Genomic DNA, 22,054 nt, shown 5'->3' on the forward strand with positions numbered 1-22,054 from the left:
CTCATACTCTTTAAATGTTTATTTATCCACTTCCCTTTTAAAATCTATAATGGACTGCTTCTACCACTGCTTCTGGTGAGGCATTCCATGACCCAACAACCCTAAAAAATTCTCCTAACTGCTCTGTTCGTTCTTTTGGTGATGATCTTAAATTTACCTCCAGTTTCTAACACACGATCATAAGAACATAAGAAATAGGAGCAGGAGTAGGCCACATGGCCCCTCGAGCCTGCACCGCCATTCAATCAGATCATGGCTGATCTTCGACCTCAACTCCACTTTGCTGCCTGATCCCCATATCCCTTGATTCCCCTCGAGTCCAAAAATCTATCGATCTCAGTCTTGGATATATTCAATGACTCAGCATCCCTTGCCCTCTGGGGTAGAGAATTCCAAAGATTCACAACCCTCTGAGTGAAAAAAATTCCCCCTCATCTCAGTCTTAAATGGCCAACCCATTATCCTGCGACTATGCCCCCTAGTTCTAGACTCTCCAGCCATGGGAAACAACCTCTCAGCATCTACCCTGTCAAGCCGCTTCATAATCTTATATGTTTCAATAAGATCACCTCTCATTCTTCTAAACTCCAGAGAGTTTAGGCCTATTCTATTCACTCTCTCCTCATAGGACAACCCTCTCATCCTAGGAATTAATCTAGTGAACCTTCCCTGCACCGCCTCTAAGGCAAGTATATCCTTCCTTAGATAAGGAGACCAAAACTGTACACAGCACTCCAAGTGAGTTCTCACAAAAGCTCTGTACAATTGTAGTAAGACTTCCTTACTTTTGCACTCTAACCTCCTTGCAATAAAGGCCAACATTCCATTTGCTTTCCAAATTGCTTGACGTACCTACATGCTAACTTTTTGCGTTTCTTGTACGAGAACACCCAAGTCTCTCTGAACATCAACATTTAATAGTTTCTCACCATTTAAAAAATATTCTGCTTTTCTATTCTTCCCACCAAAGTGAATAATCTCACATTTCCCCACATTATACTCCATCTGCCACCTTCTTGCCCACTCACTTAACCTGTCTATATCCCTTCGCAGACTCTTTGTGTCCTCCTCACAGCTTACTTTCCCACTATCATCAGCAAACCTGGATACATTACACTTGGTCTCTTCATCTAAGTCATTAATATAGATTGTAAATAGCTGAGGCCCAAGCACCGATCCTTGCAGTACCCCACTAGTTACAGCCTGCCATCCTGAAAATGACCCATTTATCCCTACTCTCTGTTTTCTGTCTGTTAACCAATCCTCTATCCACGCTAAGTGGGAAAGATTTTCCTGATTTACCGCATCAATACCCTTTGAAGTGTGACCCTCTCCTTCAGCTCTCCTCTTAACCTTCTCTGTCCTAATGAAAATAACTACAATTTGTTTAACCGCTAAAAAGTTTGCCAAAGAGTTTTTCAGCAAGGTGATGGCTTCTCAAAACATTACCTCACCATCAAGATCCCGTTAAGAGAGGGAATGTCACCATTATGACTTCTGTTTTCTGTTAAATAGAGAATCTTAATATCAGAGCCCCTTATAATTCCTCATTATTAGGAAGCCTTTTGGAGAGAGCCTCATTATCGGGATCTCTTTTAAAAAGGGAATGTTGACAAGTGGACTACGGTAAGCCCTATGACATGGTGTACTTGGATTTCCAAATGGCCTTGATGGCAAAGTTTCACGCAAAAGGTTATTAATTAGACTCATAATTGTGGGGATTCAGGGTAAACCTTAGAGAATAAAAGAGAGTAGGAAAAAAAGGAACAAAGAAAAAACTTGCATTTATATAGCGCCTTTCATAACCTCAGGATAGAATCATAGAATCATAGAATCATAGAAGTTACAACATGGAAACAGGCCCTTTGGCCCAACATGTCCATGTCGCCCAGTTTATACCACTAAGCTAGTTCCAATTTCCTGCACTTGGCCCATATCCCTCTATACCCATCTTACCCATGTAACTGTCCAAATGCTTTTTAAAAGACAAAATTGTACCCGCCTCTACTACTGCCTCTGGCAGCTCGTTCCAGACACTCACCACCCTTTGAGTGAAAAAATTGCCCCTCTGGACCCTTTTGTATCTCTCCCCTCTCACCTTAAATCTATGCCCCCTCGTTATAGACTCCCCTACCTTTGGGAAAAGATTTTGACTATCTACCTTATCTATGCCCCTCATTATTTTATAGACTTCTATAAGATCACCCCTTAACCTCCTACTCTCCAGGGAAAAAAGTCCCAGTCTGTCTAACCTCTCCCTATAAGTCAAACCATCAAGTCCCGGTAGCATCCTAGTAAATCTTTTCTGCACTCTTTCTAGTTTAATAATATCCTTTCTATAATAGGGTGACCAGAACTGTACACAGTACTCCAAGTGTGGCCTCACCAATGCCCTGTACAACTTCAACAAGACATCCCAACTCCTGCATTCAATGTTCTGACCAATGAAACCAAGCATGCCGAATGCCTTCTTCACCACCCTATCCACCTGTGACTCCACTTTCAAGGAGCTATGAACCTGTACTCCTAGATCTCTTTGTTCTATAACTCTCCCCAACGCCCTACCATTAACGGAGTAGGTCCTGGCCCGATTCGATCTACCAAAATGCATCACCTCACATTTATCTAAATTAAACTCCATCTGCCATTCATCGGCCCACTGGCCCAATTTATCAAGATCCCGTTGCAATCCTAGATAACCTTCTTCACTGTCCACAATGCCACCAATCTTGGTGTCATCTGCAAACTTACTAACCATGCCTCCTAAATTCTCATCCAAATCATTAATATAAATAACAAATAACAGCGGACCCAGCACCGATCCCTGAGGCACACCGCTGGACACAGGCATCCAGTTTGAAAAACAACCCTCTACAACCACCCTCTGTCTTCTGTCGTCAAGCCAATTTTGTATCCAATTGGCTACCTCACCTTGGATCCCATGAGATTTAACCTTATGCAACAACCTATCATGCGGTACCTTGTCAAAGGCTTTGCTGAAGTCCATGTAGACCACGTCCACTGCACAGCCCTCATCTATCTTCTTGGTTACCCCTTCAAAAAACTCAATCAAATTCGTGAGACATGATTTTCCTCTCACAAAACCATGCTGACTGTTCCTAATTAGTCCCTGCCTCTCCAAATGCCTGTAGATCCTGTCCCTCAGAATACCCTCTAACAACTTACCCACTACAGATGTCAGGCTCACCGGTCTGTAGTTCCCAGGCTTTTCCCTGCCGCCCTTCTTAAACAAAGGCACAACATTTGCTACCCTCCAATCTTCAGGCACCTCACCTGTAGCGGTGGATGATTCAAATATCTCTGCTAGAGGACCCGCAATTTCCTCCCTAACCTCCCATAACGTCCTGGGATGCATTTCATCAGGTCCCGGAGATTTATCTACCTTGATGCGCGTTAAGACTTCCAGCACCTCCCTCTCTGTAATATGTACACTCCTCAAGACATCACTATTTATTTCCTCAAGTTCCTTAACATCCATGCCTTTCTCAACCGTAAATACCGATGTGAAATATTCATTCAGGATCTCACCCATCTCTTGTGGTTCCGCACATAGATGACCTTGTTGATCCTTAAGAGGCCCTACTCTCTCCCTAGTTACTCTTTTGCCCTTTATGTATTTGTAGAAGCTCTTTGGATTCTCCTTTGCCTTATCTGCCAAAGCAATCTCATGTCCCCTTTTTGCCCTCCTGATTTCTCTCTTAACTCTACTCCGGCACATCCAATTAACTACTTTTGAAGTAATGTAGGGGAACACACAGCCAATTTGTGCACAGCAAGATCCCATAAACAGCAATGAGATAAGAGACCAGATGATCAGCTTTAGTGATGTTGGTTGAGGGATAAATGTTCGCCAGGACACCAGGGGGAACTCCCCTGTTCGTCATCAAATAGTGCCATGGGATCTTTTACATCCACCAGAGAGGGTAGACAGGGCATCGGTTTGACATCTCATCCGAAAGACGACACCTCCAACTGTGCAGCACTCCCTCAATACCGCATTGAAGTGTTAGCCAATTTCTGGAAATTTCTGCTCGTTCAGTACTGGATGTTGGACAAGCAGTATGACAAATCATAGGCAGTGGAGAGGTTGAGAGAGGTGATGGTGGGGTTGAGCTGGGTGTCTTCAGTTTTTGGATGATATGGCCGAGGATCAGCATGTAGATGAAAAATAGGAAGGGACCAAGGATGGATCCTTGGGGGGAAAACAATCAGATGCTACAATAAGGGAATGTTAGAATCTCTCTGGATGGATCTACCAAGATGGGCTGAATGGCCTTCCTCGTCCGTTATTATCTTGTGATCTTTTGAAGAGGCCTGGTAAATGCCAGAAGCCTGAATGCCTAACAACCAGTGGCTGACATTAGTTTAACGACTTGTTCCAATTGTGAGCAAACCTCCAACTATGCTACAAAATAAACCACTCTTTGTCATTACAGGACATCTCACATAACTTAAAAAGAAAAATCTTCTTTCCCCTTTGCGGCCACAGAGTAATTACACCGCCTTGTGTGGTACTGAACCATCAGAGCAAAGAGGGCCTCAGTTTGGTCCAGCTGCTTTCAGTTGGGTGCTACAATTGGGAATAAACCAGGGTTTTGTTCGTGATTGCTATCAAGTGTGCTATCAAGTGTGCTATCAAGACTTATTAGGCTCAGCTCCGATGTCTCTTTGAAGTGTCATGGGACAGCTTTTGTCGTTGTTGTCATTGGTTTAATAACTGTTGACACTCAGGCCTCCATTTTAACTCCCCCTCCTCGTCCCCCACCGTGAAGGACACGAAATTGACGGGCGAGGGGTTCAAATCTTAAAAATCAAGATCCCACCTCCAACTCGCAATGTAATTTTAAGGTCCACGCAGGGAGAGTCCCGTGCTGTCTGCTGCCCGGCAACAGCAACATGGTGGGGGGAGCCAACTGGCCAGAAGAGGCCCAGGTAAGTTTAACAACTTCTCCACTCTTTGAACTCCTTGTGGGCCAGGAAATGCATCCCCCCCCCCACCCCCCCACCACCCCCTCCGGCCTTCGGGGAATCCTGAGACACGGAAATTCCGTCCTTCCCTTCCCACCGCGATGCGAGGGAATTCCCTCCGGCCACTGACTGCCGGAGTCTGTTCCCCAGGTCTCCGGCTGCGGCCAAATTCCTGCTTCCGCCCTCTGGCCAGGTAGTTAATCTGGCCGGCTATCGGTCGGGAGTCTAGGAAGTTTTGGTTAAATAAAGCCCTGCCGTTAAGATTGGGTTCGCCGACCATGCTGGATTCATCGCCCGTTACCAAACTCCCACGCACCCCTCCCACCACCCCTCACCATCGCCTCCCCCCACCTTGGTAAAATCGAGGCCTCACTGTCTACAGTGAAATTCTTTGCTTTGTGGGAAGCCTTAAACTCATAAAGAGTTAAATCAGACTATAATTCCTATACAAAACCCTGGTTAGACCGCACCTGGAGTACTGTGAGCAGTTCTGGGCACCGCACCTTCGGAAGGACATATTGGCCTTGGAGGGAGTGCAGCGTAGGTTTACTAGAATGATACCCGGACTTCAAGGGTTAAGTTACGAGGAGAGATTAAATAAATTGGGGTTGTATTCTCTGGACTTTAGAAGGTTAAGGGGTGATCTGATCGAAGTTTATAAGATATTAAGGGGAACAGATAGGGTGGATAGAGAGAAACTATTTCCGCTGGTTGGGGATTCTAGGAATAGGGGGCACAGTCTAAAATTAGAGCCAGACCTTTCAGGAGTGAGATTAGAAAACATTTCTGCACACAAAGGGTGGTAGAAGTTTGGAACTCTCTTCTGCAAATGGCAATTGATACTAGCTCAATTGCTAAATTTAAATCTGAGATAGATAGCTTTTTGGCAACCAAAGGTATTAAGGGATATGGGCCAAAGGCAGGTATGTGGAGTTAGATCACAGATCAGCCATGATCTTATCAAATGGCGGAGCAGGCACGAGGGGCTGAATGGCCTACTCCTGTTCCTATGTTCCTATGTTCCTCTGGGAACTGAGACAGCCCATTCCTTCAATATAACATCAGTAAAAATGTGTTAGGGGCTGTAGTTCTAACACTCAGCACCATAGAGTGGGGTTGCTTGCAGATTAAAGTGCTGCTTCACACACAACAAGAAAATGATGACTGATCATCGGAGGGAATCTGGAGGGGAGAGTTATACCAGCTGTATATAAGGCGACTCGGCGGAGAGCTGGGAGCACCAACTTTCACAACTGTTGCCATCAGACCAGGCAAGGGGATAAAATACAAAACAAAAAGGCAGGTTCCAAAATACAACATAAAAGTACAATTGAAATATAAATGCCTCACCTAGGTTCGAAGTAGAACAAAGCTCCCTCTATGCTGTCTTACATCATGAAGATGCGCTCGGTATGAGCTAGGTATTCTTTGGAGAAAAGAAGGTTGGAAAAGAATCCAAGACTTTAAAACACTGATAGATGTGAATACTATAGATGTAAGCGAGTTATTTAACTTAAGCAATGGTTATAGGAATACGGGAAATAAGTATTAAATCTGCAAGACTTTAGAGATTAGGAGAACCTTTGGCTCCACAGAGCAGTCAATATACACAATGGATTCTCATCAGAAGCTGTTAAATCTGTGACAATCAACTCATTTAAAAGAAGTGAGTGAAAATCTTGCTAATAATGGGACTGCAAGCTATAAGAGTAAATACAGATTATAGATAAGAATGTGCATGGGTATTTGTAAAAGAAGAAAAGTCCATTAAACCAAGAATGCTGCCTCTTTTTCACAGATCAGCCTCATCTACCCACCTTCTCACCACGTCTCTCTCCCTCTACAGAAATATACCGAATTATCCCTTGAGTTCACCGATACTGCTAGCATCGTTCCCCAATAACTTATTCACAACTCTATTACCCTTTGGGAGAATAGGCTCCACCTGTCCTTTTTTTGGTCACCCAGGTGTCTGGTGCGTGTGGAAACTCATCACTGTGCCTCAGAGTCTCCAAACCAAGCTACTGAAAAATCCACACGGGTAGAGTTTCTGTTTGCCTGATATGGAGTGCACGTTCTCTCCCTATAGGCACTTACCCAAATCAAGGGAGCTTAGGCCTCAGGTTAGCAAGGTCCCAAACCTTGCTTAGACTAAGGTCATTGATTCCTGGAGACAGAATGACTCCTTTTGGAGCAGAAGGATCCTATGTTCAGCCTGGAGGGACCTGGGGCAGTTCAGGTGGAGCGGCTGTGGGCAGCATTGCCTTACAAGGGCAGATAAGGGCGGGCAACACTAATACCCTTTTGCAGGGGCTGGGAGCTCACCCCGGTCTTGCAAATGACCCCATCGCTGGGATTTGGGACCTCCCACCTGGGCTTAGGTGGGTGGAGGTTCTGCTCCACCACACTTACACCAATAGGGTGGAGCCCCTGATATTTCGGGGTCCATACCGTCCAATGCATAAGGTGAACTGGGATTCTGTTACTAGAAACCTTGACGGATTATAATTGGTCTGGCTCCCATTAATTCTTGCTGAGTGAGGTGTCTGAGGGTTTACACATCCACTGCACGGTCTCTGAGGCTATGATTACTTGATTTGAAATTTCACAACGTTTTTGTATTTTTTTAAGCCTAACAAAGTTACAATATTTGTTATTTCTACTTGTTCATGTCCCAGAAATAGAGGTAGACAAGGTAAGGGAGAGAGCGATAGAGAAAGTGAGAGAGAAAGAGATACAGGGAGAGAGAAAGGGAGAGAGAGATGGAGAAAGGGATAGAGAGAGAGAGATGTTGACTAATGTAAAAGAGAAGAAAGTACCTTAGAGAGAGTGATGGAGATAGAGAGAAAGAGATAGAGAAAAGGATAGAGAGGGAGTGGATGTTGACAAATGTAAAAGAAAGTGCCTCACAGAGAGAAAGACAGAGATAGAGAGCTGACTTGTGTTAAGGTAAGGAAAGCACCTCATAGATAGAGAGAGATAAGAGAAACAGTGAGATACAGAGAGCTGGCTGGCATTAACAGAAGGAAAGTACTTGGGAAAAATCCAATGTTGATGAGCAAATTGAACATGTTTGATTACTATCTAGAATGAGATAGAATAGTTCCTTCCAGTCACATATCACCCTAGAGCTCATTATCTAACACACACTTTCCCGAGTCATCGATAAACATTGTTGTGAGCTGTGCAGGTGCTGTGGAGCGTATCTGGTTCCTCTCTACTTAACCTGCGGTTCAGGTTCAAGAGAAGCATTTCAGGGTCAGAGAATAGAAGAAAGGTCTGTAAATATTTAAATCACAGTCTTGGTCATGAGTCACAGTTTCCCTTTCCACCCCAGAACTCTCACTAGTGTGCCAATCAATCCCTGCATAAAGGTCCTAGGAGGTTTAAAACCTCTCTACGTGAAGCAAACATTGGCAGCAGGTCCTAGAAGCTGATGAGCCTGGATTACTTGGCTAGAGAAAGTCTTTAAAGAGTATGGAATCTTTGCTTCTCCCTTCTATGTGCCAAGCCTCACTTATTTGCAGTGAGAATCACTCATTTTGGTTTAAAGTTGTCCCATATTTAATGTGCCTCACTCGCTGTATTTCAACGGAGTTGTTCTTTTAGACTGTAGCTTTCAATTCTAACATTTCTCTGATGTTGTCAACACTGAAGCTATTCTGGATAAGGAACCGCTCTCTGACGGCGAGCTGTCGATACGGGGGCACTGCTTTCCGTAGTTGCGGCCGCACTCTACGATTTTCCATCCAGAAAATCACGGGGCACATCCTTGGGATTTCTGAACGTGCGCTCCCAATATAGAGGCTCCACAGCAGCCCTGTAACCTATAATAAAAGCCTCACTGTACAAGTCTTGTATGTGGAATAAGATTTTGCAATTTTTTTAATTAAACTGTAGCGGACCAATATACCAGATGTGATATTTGATACATAGAAGCCGAGCTACACTGGTGTTATCATGAAGGGTTTTGATAGGGTAAATAAGGGGAAACTGTTTCTACTGGCGGGAGGGTCGGTGACCAGAGGACACAGGTTTAAGATAATTGGCAAAAGGACCAGTGGGAGATGAGGAGACATTTTTTTAATGCAGCACGTTGTTATGATCTGGAATGCACTGCCTGAAAGGGTGGTGGAAGCAGATTTAATAATAACTTTCAAAAGAGAATTGGATAAATATTTGAAAAGGAAAAATTTTCAGGTCTATGGGGAAAGAATGGGGAGTGGGACTAATTGGATTGCTCTTTCAAAGAGCCGGCACAGGCACGATGGGCCAAATGGCATTCTTTTGTGCTGTATGATTCTATGATTCTATATCCTGTCATAAGGGCAATTAGGGATGGGCAATAAATGCCGGCCTCGCCAGAGACACCCACATCCCAGTCTTGGTCATGAGTCACAGTCTCCCTTTCCACCCCAGAACTCTCACTAGTGTGCCAATCAATCCCTGCATAAAGGTCCTAGGAGGTTTAAAACCTCTCTACATGAAGCAAACATTGGCAGCAGGTCCTCGAAGCTGATGAGCCTGGATTACTTGGCTAGAGAAAGTCTTTAAAGAGTATGGAATCTTTGCTACTCCCTTCTATGTGCCAGACTTATCAAGCCTCACTTACTTGCAGTGAGAATCACTCATTTTGGTTTAAAATTGTCCCATATTTAATGTGCCTCACTCGCTGTATTTCAATGGAGTCGTTCTTTTAGACTGTAGCTTTCAATTCTAACATTTCTCTGATGTTGTCAACACTGAAACTATTCTGGATAAGGAACCGCTCTCTGACGGCGAGCTGTCAATACGGGGGCACGATAAAAAATAGTTCATGAGACCCACGGTGGGATTGGGTGGAAAGGGAGAAAATGGGACATATTTCCTTCTTCAGCACTTGGGAATGAAGCATCAGCTGGGTGGGGTGCATAGAGGAGAATGGGGTGTGGAGGAGCAGGTAGGGTCCCCACACCCAATCACTGGCTTGTAATCCCCACTAGAAACTGTGAATGTCGAACAACCCACTGACATTTGCGACACGTGAAGAATAGATACTTGGATGAGGTACCAGAGGGGGAGTCAGTGCCTCCGCATCAAGGAGCACGTCCATTTAAATTAATGGTATAAATCTTGTTAAGGGCTCCACGTTCAATGTTTCCCTACATCGTCTGCCCAGGTGAAGCTTTATATCCAACCGCTGAATAGGAAAATCTGCCCAAATAACTTGAGAAATGGGTGCCTGACGCATCTTACCAAATCTGTAGAAAAGGGAAAGAAAATTGAGAGTCAAAATGTTAATAACTAATTCACAAGCCCGACAGCGAACTTCTCACGGTGATCTGAAACATTTCTTTCCTTTCTAATTAACCATTTGTTTTCCTCTCATGAATGTGCTAACTCTTGCTGGGATACAGATCCACCGGCGTGCAGCCACCCTCCAGTACCCTCACCCAAATGACCGTAGGCTATTCCACTACGAAGACCATCACAGTTGAGCTGTCCATCTTGCCCTCACCCAGTTTCCACACACTATTAGAATTTTCTAGCAGGTGGTCACAAGGTAGAGATCGGGTGTGGGGACCCTGTCTGATTTTTCTCCTCCGCAGACCAGGGGCACTGAGGCCACCAGGAATACGTTCAATTAATTTAAATTAACAGCAAATAGCAGTTCATGGTCAGGTGACCATGTGAATTCCAAATGTCTTGCTATCCGCCCTTGTAGCTCTTATGAGGGTATTTCTCAGGGCAGTAAGATTCAGCAATGCTGTGAAACCTTGTTCTGCTGGATTAGTGATAAAGTTTGCAGTGTAAACTCTCTCATTAGTTCAGGCGACCAGTGAGCTCTATCGGCCTTTTCTAAATCTGTTTGTTGTTGTCATGTTCCCCCTCCTCCTCTCTTCCCACCCCATTAAAGGAAGCAAAATATTTCGCCACCTTTGTTATGGTCCAGCACACCCTATGCTCCCTGTCATTAAGGGCAAGACGAGAGAATTAAAAAGCCCTGGAGTTCTACAGTGCCAACTTAGCACAACTTTTACAGACTTCAAACTGCTTATTAAAGATAGTAATGAAATATTAAGCACATATCTTCATCATTCTGTCTCTTCAGTATGTCCATTCCACACTAATCTTCATCACGCACACTCATTAGTGTATATTTACTGTGTTACTCTTCAATGCTGTTTCCTTAGTGTTTACAGACAACACTAATCTTCACTATTATCGCTTCTTCTGGGTTCTATAACAGTTATTTTTGCCAATCTGTCACTTCATTGTGTTATTTACAGTAATAATCTCCATCATTACTTCTTCAATGCACAGTGTCAATTCATATCACACTTTCTCTTCACTATGCTTCACTCTTTCTGAAGTTTATGTGAATACATCCATGGTAATCTGTCTGTTCATTGTGTACAAACATTAATCTTCATCAGTCTTTCACTTCAGCGACTACTTCATAGTATTATTGTATCATAGCAGATACAGCACAGGAGGAGGCCATTCAGCCCATCGTGCCTGTGCCGGCTCTTTGAAAGAGCTATCTAATTCGTCCCACTCCCCTGCTCTTTCCCCATAGGCCTGTAAATTTTTTCCCTTCAAGTATTTGTCCAATTCCCTTTTGAAAGTTACTATTGAATCTGCTTCCACCGCCATTTCAGGCAGCGCATTCCAGATCATAACAACTCACTGTGTAAAAAAATGTTTCCTCATGTCGCCTCTCACTCTTTTGCCAATTACCTTAAATCTGTGTCCTCTGGTTACCGATCCTTCTGTCACAGGAAACAGTTTCTCCTTATTTACTTTGTCAAAACGGTTCATGATTTTGAACACCTCTATCAAATCTCCTCTTATCCTTCTCTGTTCTAAGGAGAACAACCCCAGCTTCTCCAGTCTCTCCACGTAACTGAAGTCCCTCATCCCTGGTACCATTCTAGTAAATCTCTTCTGCATCCTCTCGAAGACCTTGACATCCTTCCCAAAGTGTGGTCCCCAGAATTAAACACAATACTCCAGCTGAGGCCTAACCAGTGTTTTATAAAGGTTTAGCATAACTTCCTTGCTTTTGTACTCTATGCCTCTATTAATAAAGCCTAGGATTCCATAAGCTTTTTCAACAGCCTTCTCAACTTGTCCTGCTATCTTTAAAGATTTGTGTATGAGCACCCCCAGGTCCCTCTATTCCTGCACCCCCTTTAAAAGTATACCATTTAGTTTGTATTGCCTCTCCCCATTCTTCCTATCATGCATCACTTCACACTTCTCTGCGTTAAATTTCATCTGCCATGTGTCTGCCCATTTCACCAGTCCGTCTATGTCTTCCTGAAGTCTGTTACTATCCTCCACTTTGTTTACTACATTTCCAAATTTCAAGTCATCTGCAAACTTTATACCCTCTATACCCAAATCCAGGTCATTAATATGTATCAAAAAGAGCGGTGGTCCTAATGCTGACTCCTTGGGGAACACCACTGTATACTTCCCTCCAGTCTGAAAAACAACTGTTCACCACCACTTATTGTGTATTCTTCACCGTTGTTTCTCAGTGCATACATTCTGTTGTAATCTTAAGCACTTTGCCTCCTCAGTGTAACCTTCTCTACAGGGAATTCCCTTGGTGCTAAACCTCGTAGAACATGAAAAAGACAGGGATCAGAAAAGACCACTCAGACCCTGGCAGCTCATTCCCTTGAGTACTTTGGAGCCAAAATTTTGGTACACTCCCAACGCAACTCTAGCGGGAGTTTAACGGAAGAGCGAGAAAATAGGCTGGGACCTGGATAAGCGGCTGTAAGTTTCCTGTGGCCTTCTTTGAGGGAAGAGCCTGCCCTAAATAAGACCATCAATGTGGAAGGGGCAGTTCGAGAGCGAGGAGTTCCTATGTCCTCTGCCTCACAGGGACCTGCTGTAAGGTTGGACGGCAGTATGCGAAGTGAAAAGAGGCATACTGGCCTTCCGAAGGGCCCCACCGAGGCACGGGGGTCGTGCCCAGGATTGTGGCCTTGACCCTCGAAGGAAAGTTGAAGATTTTGTTTGTCAAGTTTTAAATCCGACCTCTTTACAAAGGGGGCCATTAGAGGCACAGCAAAGGCCAAGTAACATCAGATCTGCTGGCCTGCGGAAAACAGCAGATACATAAGATGCGGCCCCAGTGCTGTAGGAACCACTGGCCCCATGCAAATTGGGTACTTTCCCCCTGACCCCACATATTCCATTGGGGTCAGTGCTGGAGGGCACAGGCAGGCACCGTCCCATGATTCCAAGCATAAGTGCTTGGAATATCGTCCATGGAGTTTCAGAGTCAATTACTCTCCCATCACTGAATCAATATTGCTATTTCTATAGCCCTGCCTGGCAGATTATTCCAAATGTTTATCACTCTTCAAGTAATGAAGTCTTCCTGATACCTGTTTCAAATTTATATTTCATTAATTTAATTTGTGTACTTTGCTTCTTGTTCCCTGCCGTAGTTTGTCACAGTGACCCTTCTGTGTGCATATACAATGCTCATTTTCATCATGCAGTCCCTTCACTGTACATATACAATGCTAACCCTCATCAGAACAGATAGCAAGCCGGCAACGAAACAGAAAACAGAGAGTAGGGGTTAAAGGTAGTTACTCAGACTGGCAAAAGGTGGGAAGTGGTGTTCCACAGGGATCGGTGCTGGGACCACTGTTGTTCACTATTTACATAAACGATTTGGACTCGGGAATCAGAAGTACAATTTCAAAATTTGCAAACAACACCAAATTGGGGGGTACAGTTAATAATGAGGAAGACTGTGACAAAATACAGGAAGACATTAATAAACTTGCAGAATGGGCATGTAATTGGCAAATGAATTTCAATATAGATAAGTGTGAGGTATTACATTTTGGTAGGAAGAATAAGGAGGTCACATACTGCCAGGTTAATAAGAGTCTAAATGGGGAGCAGAGGGATCTGGGGGTACAGATACACAAATTACTAAAGTAGTAACATGGGTTAATAAGACCATAAAAAAGCACTGGGTTTTATTTCTAAAGGTATAGAATTGAAAAGCAGAGAAGTTATGTTAAACTTGTATAGAACCTTGGTTAGACCACACTTGGAGTATTGTGAACAGTTCTGGTCTCTATATTATAAAAAGGATATAGAGGCACTGGAGAAGGTGCAAAAAAGATTTACTAGGATGATACCTGAAGTGAGAGGTTATATCTATCAGGAAAGATTAAGCAGGCTGGGGTTCTTTTCTCTAGAAAAGAGGAGACTGAGGGGCGACCTGATAGAGGCCTTTAAGATTATGAAAGGGTTTGATAGCGTAGACATGGAGAACGTGTTCCCACTTGCGGTGGAGACCAGAACTAGGGGCCATAAATATAAGATAATCACTAATAAATGCAATAGGGAATTCAGGAGAAACTTCTTTACCCAGAGAGTGATTAGAATGTGGAACTCACTACCACAAGGAGTAGTTGAGACGAATAGCAGAGATGCATTTAAGTGGAAGCTAGATAAACACATGAGGGAGAGAGGAATAGAAGGATATGCTGAAAGGATTAGATGAAGTGGGGAAGGAGGAAGCTCGTGTGGAGCATAAACTGCATACAGTTTTGGTCTCCATACTTAGGAAAAGACATACTTGCTCTCGAGGCAGTACAAAGAAGGTTCACTCGGTTAATCCCGGGGATGAGGGGGTGGACATATGAGGAGAGGTTGAGTAGATTGGGACTCTACTCATTGGAGTTCAGAAGAATGAGAGGCGATCTTATTGAAACATATAAGATTGTGAAGGGGCTTGATCGGGTGGATGCGGTAAGGATGTTCCCAAGGATGGGTGAAACTAGAACTAGGGGGCATAATCTTAGACTAAGGGGCTGCTCTTTCAAAACTGAGATGAGGAGAAACTTCTTCACTCAGAGGGTAGTAGGTCCGTGTAATTTGCTGCCCCAGGAAGCTGTGGAAGCTACATCATTAAATAAATTTAAAACAGAAATAGACAGTTTCCTAGAAGTAAAGGGAATTAGGGGTTACGGGGAGCGGGCAGGAAATTGGACATGAATTTAGATTTGAGGTTAGGATCAGATCAGCCATGATCTTATTGAATGGCGGAGCAGGCTCGAGGGGCCGATTGGCCTACTCCTGCTCCTATTTCTTATGTTCTTATGTAAACACCTGTTGGGCCGAATGGCCTGTTTCTGTGCTGTACATTCTATGTAATCATGCTGACTCTCCACTGTGCATATACAATGCTAATCTTCACCACGTGACACTTCCATGTACATGTACAACGTTAATCTTCATCACACTGTCTCTTCAGTGTATATGTACAATTCTAATCTTCATCATGTTATCCCGTTATTGTATATGTACAGTGCTAATCTTCATCATGCCTTTCCTTCAGTGTACACGCACTATGCTAATTTTCATCACGTTTTCTTTGTGATGATTTAAGATGCGTTCCAGTGGTAATTCAGGGATAAAGCTATGAGCTCAATGTGAACAGCACAACCAGGAACACGTGTCTCACCCCAAAACAAAATGAAAAGGCGTCAAATTCTTTTCAGCATTTTTTTAAGCATTGCCTTCTGTGTTTCTTTCCGCAGGCAGTGAATTTTCGGGAAACCCTTACTCCCATCCACAGTACACGACCTACAATGAAGCCTGGCGTTTCACCAACCCAGGATTACTAAGTGAGTGTTTTCTGGGTCATTACTGCGACCTATTTTGCGTCTCTTTCTTCACAAAGGCGTCTGTAAAATGTGATCCAGTTTTAAGAAATATTTGACGGTATACAACTGAGTGAGTAAATCATTTTTTTTAAAGTGGACTTGTGCATTGGGAATAGCTTTGATTTTATTACATAGTTTGATGTTAGATTCACTCTCGCACAAGTACATCGTACCATTTAAAGGTCTCATTGAATTCCTGCACTAATTTACATTTGAATTTCCCTTGATGGATCAGTGAGTGAGTGCTTTGCAGAGTGTAGCACTGTATCATACAGGTCACAGCTACAACCCCTGTTCTATGCTAAGTTAGATGGTTTCAGCTATTGTTGTAATGGGGGTAGAAGGTAGGGGGAGGGCGAATCTTATAATTTGCCTCAGTACCCTCTGAGCTAGCGGTAGGAGTAATCAGCCAGGCTTCCCGCACTGGTTACTACCCCACAACCCACATGAAACGGAGGACATGATCAGGCTGAGCACTGACAGCCCCCATGGTCGAATAGACAGCCAATTTTCACTTGCATGTGGGCTGGGTGCCAAAGAGTTGTTGTCACCTGTAAAACTGCATCTAACAAGTGTTGGCTCCTTTAGGAGAAGAAAACTGTAAAAGTTAAAACAAATCTATTTCATAGTGACTCACATTCCTAGGGTGTCGAAATGGACTTTAATTACTTTGTTTATACTTGGTCTTAAAAATAGGTATGATGTTACTGAGCAATTTTATAATTTAAACCCTTCTAAATGCAGAGAATGGAAACTCTATTCTTGTGCTGAAAGCTACTTTTTTTGTTTGAATCGTAAGGGGGATGGGACCCTTTCCATTTCAGGTCCCCAGTGTTAGCATCAAGCACTTTCAGCTCAGGTATAACCCGGTTAAATGCAGAGTGAAGTTCCCTCTACTCTACCCCAACCTCAACCTCAAAAGAGCTTCTGCACCATTTCCCACCTCAGCCATCGTCTGTGTGCGATCGCACATTTAGAATCAGTTTTGTGCTGTCGGCCCACACCAAATAGAAACTGGACTGTAAATGCTCTAACTCATTTCACATAGGACCTTTACAGCTGGCAGACAGAGGGACCTTTGTCTTACCAGTCTGGGCGGGATTTGAACCCAGGTCCCAGAGGTAAAATGATAGTGCCGAACCCACTACACAACCGAATCTGCTTAAACCTGCTTTAATCTTCATGAAGTACAGGCACAATGATTCTTATTCCTCCTTGCTCTGGTTGAATAAGCTTCCGTGATATCAGCAGTGTGTATGGTATCACTGACTCCTGACCCCAAAACCCCTGGACTTCTCACTGAGTGGTCATCTAAGCAACATTACAGCCAGGGTTCCCATTTAAAGTACTGAAAATTTTGAAATTCTCATCCTTGTTTTCAAATCCCTCCATGGCCTCACCCCCTCCCTATCTCTGTAACCTCCTCCAGCCCTACGACCCTCCGAGATCTCTGCGCTCCTCCAATTCTGGCCTCGTGCTCATCCCCGATTTTCACCATTGGCAGCCGTGCTTTCAGCTGCCGAGGCCCTAAGCTCTGGAATTCCCTCCCTAAACCCCTCTGCCTCTCTACCTCTTTCTCCGCCTTTAAGACTCTCCTTAAAATCTACCTCTCTGACTCTCACCTGTCCTAATATCTCTTTATGAGGCTTGGTGTCAAATTTTGTTTGATAATCGCTCCTGTGAAGCGCTTTGGGATGTTTTACTATGTTAAAGTCATTATATAAATGCAAGCTGTTGTTGTTGATATGAAGCATTCATCGTGAACTCCTGGGCTGCACAGGGTTAATATTTATTACACAATTAGAAAAATGTATCTCCTCAGAAATGAAACTATTGTTGCAACGTATCTGAATGGTGGCACATGACATTGGCACAAAGTAGTGCCAAGCGGGTTGGCTGCCTTACACTTATGACTACCCAATCTCACCCCCACTCTGGGCAGTTGCCAAGCTGATGCCAGGCACATTACCCCAGGAGGGAAAAATCGGGGAGAAATGTCACCGTCCGACTTTTGCGCACTTCCCGAGGGCGGAATCAGAGCAGGATTAGTGGAAGCTTGGGAGTAGGTTCCTTAGAGATGCCGAACAGGCGAACAATGGTGGGCAGGGAAAGACCCTCTGGGCCATCCAGCCAGTCCGACTCAACTGCCATGCCTTGTGCATCACAATGTATAGACTCCCCACCCTGAAAACCATGTGATCTCCTGGGAGAGGCGAGAAACCAGCATAAAAACCCGGGCCAATTTGAGGAGGAGGAGAAATCTGGGAATTTCCTCTCCGACACCCTTAGGTGATCGAAACTAGTCCAGGAGACTAATGTCGGTGCTGACCCGGGAGCGGAAAGCTGACTGCCCTCACTAAATAACCAAATAAAACCCATCTTCTGCCGGGTGTGCACTATTTGTTGATAAGCTATATATGTCCTTCCAACTGGTCCATCTTCTCCTGTGTTAACTTTCAGGTTCCCCTTATTATTATAGTGCCGCATCCAGGGGTGCTGCACCACCCACTGCTGCCACTGCCTACGACCGCCACTAGTTATTATGGCAACCACATGAAACTGCAAGATGAAGCTCTTGGGCTCCACATTGTACCAGTCTGATCAATTTCAACAGTGGGATGAAGAACTGGAAACTTAGAAAAACAAAACTGTTATCTGTGAGTGCGATTGAAGGATGGACAACGGACAATTGAACATCCAAATTGGATCTCCCTGACTCTGGCTGCAAGTGTTTATCCTTCAAACTGTGCTGCCATTGGTACATTTAGACTTTTGGCGTTATTTTCCATTTCAGTCCCATTGGTTCCTTATTGACTGGACAGAAAAAATAAAGGAAAGGAAACAAAATATCTCATATATATATATATATATATATATATATATGTATATCTTAATGAATGGATTGATTTAAAAACACATTTAAAAAAAACTGCTTCAGTGCTTGAAAACAATGACTCAGCATTTGGACCAACTCATACTCCCATGGTTGACTTGGTGATTTCAATGATTCCAAATATATATATATATATTAAAAGAAAACAACAAAGAAAGAACATCTGTTGTTTACATGAAGACCATGTCTGGAAAGTCAACGGCAACATGACAACTGGCGGGTTAAATAAGCGGACTATTTCCCTGCCGCATCATGTTTACAAGACGGCGCATCTCAAAACTTTGGCTCAACGTTGACTTCTCTTGCTACAGATGGAGAGAGTACCCTCACCCCCGCACCCCCCACAACCCCCACCAAGGTACACTCGCCGTCTCCTTGTTGCTTCTTGGCTCCATCAATCTCCCTCGCATCTCTCCCCCACCCTCGCACCAAACCATACTCACCCAGCTCCGTTGAGTGCTCAGCTCATGTCCAATTCTCCAGACACTTTTGTTCCTATGACACACACTCTTTTCAGGAAACTACCGAAAGCAGTAAGTGCTACCCGTGAGAGACACGAAGGCCACATTTAACCGTTCAAACTCCGACACACAATGTGCAACAATTCTCAGTAAATTTGGTTGTGTTTTACTTCGAAAGTTGATGATGGAAGGTTTAGGACGAAGACAGAAAAACAGTTTATTTCCTTCAGACTGGCGATCTTGGAAGAGCTAAAAGGAAGGCCACATAATAGCTGATGTTTCTTTGTACTTTTTTTGCACTAGCTATCTGATTGTACCAATTACACAGCTGCAATGGGCTTAGAGTTGGTGAGCAGCACCGATTTCTGCATTGGACGATATTGTAAAAACACTTTCCTTTATGAGAGAAAAAAAGAGAGAGTCAAATAGGCACTTAATTGGCTTGTATTTTGAGTTTACAGTTACTGCACTCCAGTGGTGAAAGGTATTAATGAAGCCTGTAGATAGAAGTTACAAAATAGCTAAATGCTTTGGCGGTTACAGTAAAACCCTGCCTTCTGACTACCTGCCAGAAAACAGAGCTTCCACATACAACAGAATTAAATGCAAGGTTATTTTAGAATGATTCTGACGGGGGAGAAAATATTCACTGAGCTGTCCAGATTATTACTTGCACTTACTGTGATAGTACAGAGTAGCAGTGTATTCTCCACTCCAGACTGTTACTCTGTAGATTGACATAAGAAGCCTGTGTTCTGGAGCTTGCTTTGCTCTGTGTCCTCACCACCTCTTACCTGCATGCGAGTGCAAAAAACTGGCGTCACACGTACACACAACACGCACAGGCCGGTACCTGTCTAGGTCGGTTGCTCGACAATACTGGAAGATTTCTCTCCCCACCCCCCGCTCTCCGACAGGACCTCAAAACCGATAAAATAAATATTTCAGACAAAGCACAATAGTCACTGCCACAGCTCCCCAGCATTTTTGTATGTCTCTTTCCTGACCCATTTACGAAGGCTCGTTCAAACCGGGAGCCAACTCACACTTGGGCGCGACTTCAAAAAGGCGGTTGGGAGGGAAGGGAGGGGCAGAGACGGAGGCAGGGAGGGAGTAGTCAAGAAAGAGACAAACAAACGTTGTTTGATAAGGAACAACCTATTTGGTACTGCTCTCTGAAACAACTGATTAAAAAGTGAATGTAATTTTTATTGCAACATTTGCCAAAGACTCGGTTATTGTTAGGTTTTTATTTACAGGACGTGTATGCATTGATTGTAAATCAGTATTATAGGTACCTACTACTTAACAGATTTGGAATTTATATGATAATATGCAGCTGAATCTTCAATATGCATATTATATGACAATAGAACTGGGTAGAATGAACTGTGGACAATAATAATCCCAGCAATTACTTATTGTATTGTTAATTTGCAAAAAAAAGATTGCTGCTTTGTAGGATGATATTGCTTAAAATGTGAAGGAATTCCTCTTGTATATATACATCACAGTTGCATCCATTAGAAAATACACTGACACAACAATGTCTTGTAGATTTACTGACAAAACGAAAAAAAATAGACAAAAAAAAATGACTCAGCACCTGTTCTGTTAAAGTGTCTTTGTGCTTCCTACAATGTTCAAATAAAGCACAGCATGGCCCTCGATCCTGGTGGGCACACAGTGTCTTTCACACTGGACTTTTTATTTTTTGTTTTTGTTTTGTTTTACGAAATGAGAAAAAAAAAGGTTTTTTTAAAAAAAACGAAAGAGATTCATCACTATGCAAATTTAAAGAAATGCTGTGCTTTTTTTTCTCTGTTGTTGTGCTACACTGATATCCAATCTCGCCTTCCTTTCTTGTGAAACACACACAGTGTCAGATGTGCTTGGTAGAATGAACAGGGTGTTGTGACATTATTCTGGAGACTGTTTTATCACAGAGATCGTTTCATCGTGATTCGCCATTCCCACGTTCGTCGTGATGTGGAACTGCGTTCTGACCGGGGCCTACCGGTGCCCGCTCGCGCCTCGGTCGGAGACGCTTTTTTTTTAAACCCGTGACCATTAGATGTTTAGTGACAAAAAAAAAACCCAGCAGAGATCATTGTGATCGACTCTTGCATGCTGTTATCACACTTGCTTACCCAATGGGGTCAGGGGGAGGGGTGGGAAAGCCTGGGGGGAGGGAAGGGGAGAAGCTGGGACAAAGTTCTGAAGAAAAAAAAACTCACTTGTCTCACCGAGAACAAAATGCAGATCATGTGATTTAAAGCTTTAATCAGATGGGCTGAGAAAGATGTGTTTTTTAAATTTAAAACAAAATTGTACTTCTTGGGAGAATTTAAAAAATACATTCAAAGGAAACTCAATTTTTACTTGAGACTAAACTGTAAACTGCTGGACTTCCCATGGGGGGCTGGTAGATGCCAACGCAGCCCAGCGAGAAGTGAGTGGAGCGGGTGGGCAGCCCTGCAGTCAGGTCAGTAAGCTGACAAGGCGGCTGCCTTCAGTACCTATTGATTGGCTCTCCCATCACAAAGCTGACAGCAGGGGCACGGTGATGTCACTGCTCTTGGAGACAATTTGGATGGTCTACAAACTGACCCATGTGGCTCTCATTAATGGTTCTATTCTGTTCAGATTTTTTTGTGCACATGAGAAATAAATTTTTTTGTATGTCTCCTCCGAGTTTCGCCTCTATTATTAATTGGGTTCCTTTCTATCGGATGCTACTGGTGACAAATATTTGGTTAAGAAATGGTTGTGGGGATTATTTCCTGCCCATTAATGTAAGAGAGCCATTTCTGCTTAACGAGAGAGATATATCAAGGATCGCATGTCTTGATACTTACACCACGTTTAGAAAGACACAAGGTCCAATGACTCAGTGCTTCAACACCACCATGTCATTAATCGCATGGGATACAAAATATTTACTGTTTTTGCACTCAGTTTTCTTCCCGCCCCCCCCCCCCCACCTTGTGAATGCTACAAATCCAGGGGCAACAACA

General features: G+C 43.6%; 1 protein-coding gene across 7 annotated transcripts in view; it reads left to right on the forward strand.

Moving 5' to 3' along the window:
- The window catches only part of LOC137304189 (paired box protein Pax-2-like), a 181,109-nt gene extending 159,385 nt beyond the window's left edge, over positions 1-21,724 (forward strand). For 4 of the 7 annotated variants that reach the window (XM_067972714.1, XM_067972715.1, XM_067972717.1 and 1 more), the window contains exons 9-10: positions 15,558-15,644; positions 18,163-21,724. In XM_067972714.1, the coding sequence (XP_067828815.1) occupies positions 15,558-15,644; positions 18,163-18,284 (209 nt within the window). In that variant the 3' untranslated portion in view covers positions 18,285-21,724. Of the gene's footprint in view, positions 1-15,557; positions 15,645-18,143 lie in introns of all 7 variants that reach the window. The other 3 variants (XM_067972716.1, XM_067972718.1, XM_067972720.1) reach the window with 1 other exon arrangement.
- Positions 21,725-22,054: the final 330 nt, after the last annotated feature.

Source organism: Heptranchias perlo, chromosome 36, assembly GCF_035084215.1.
Source record: "Heptranchias perlo isolate sHepPer1 chromosome 36, sHepPer1.hap1, whole genome shotgun sequence".
Classification (NCBI taxonomy): domain Eukaryota; kingdom Metazoa; phylum Chordata; class Chondrichthyes; order Hexanchiformes; family Hexanchidae; genus Heptranchias; species Heptranchias perlo.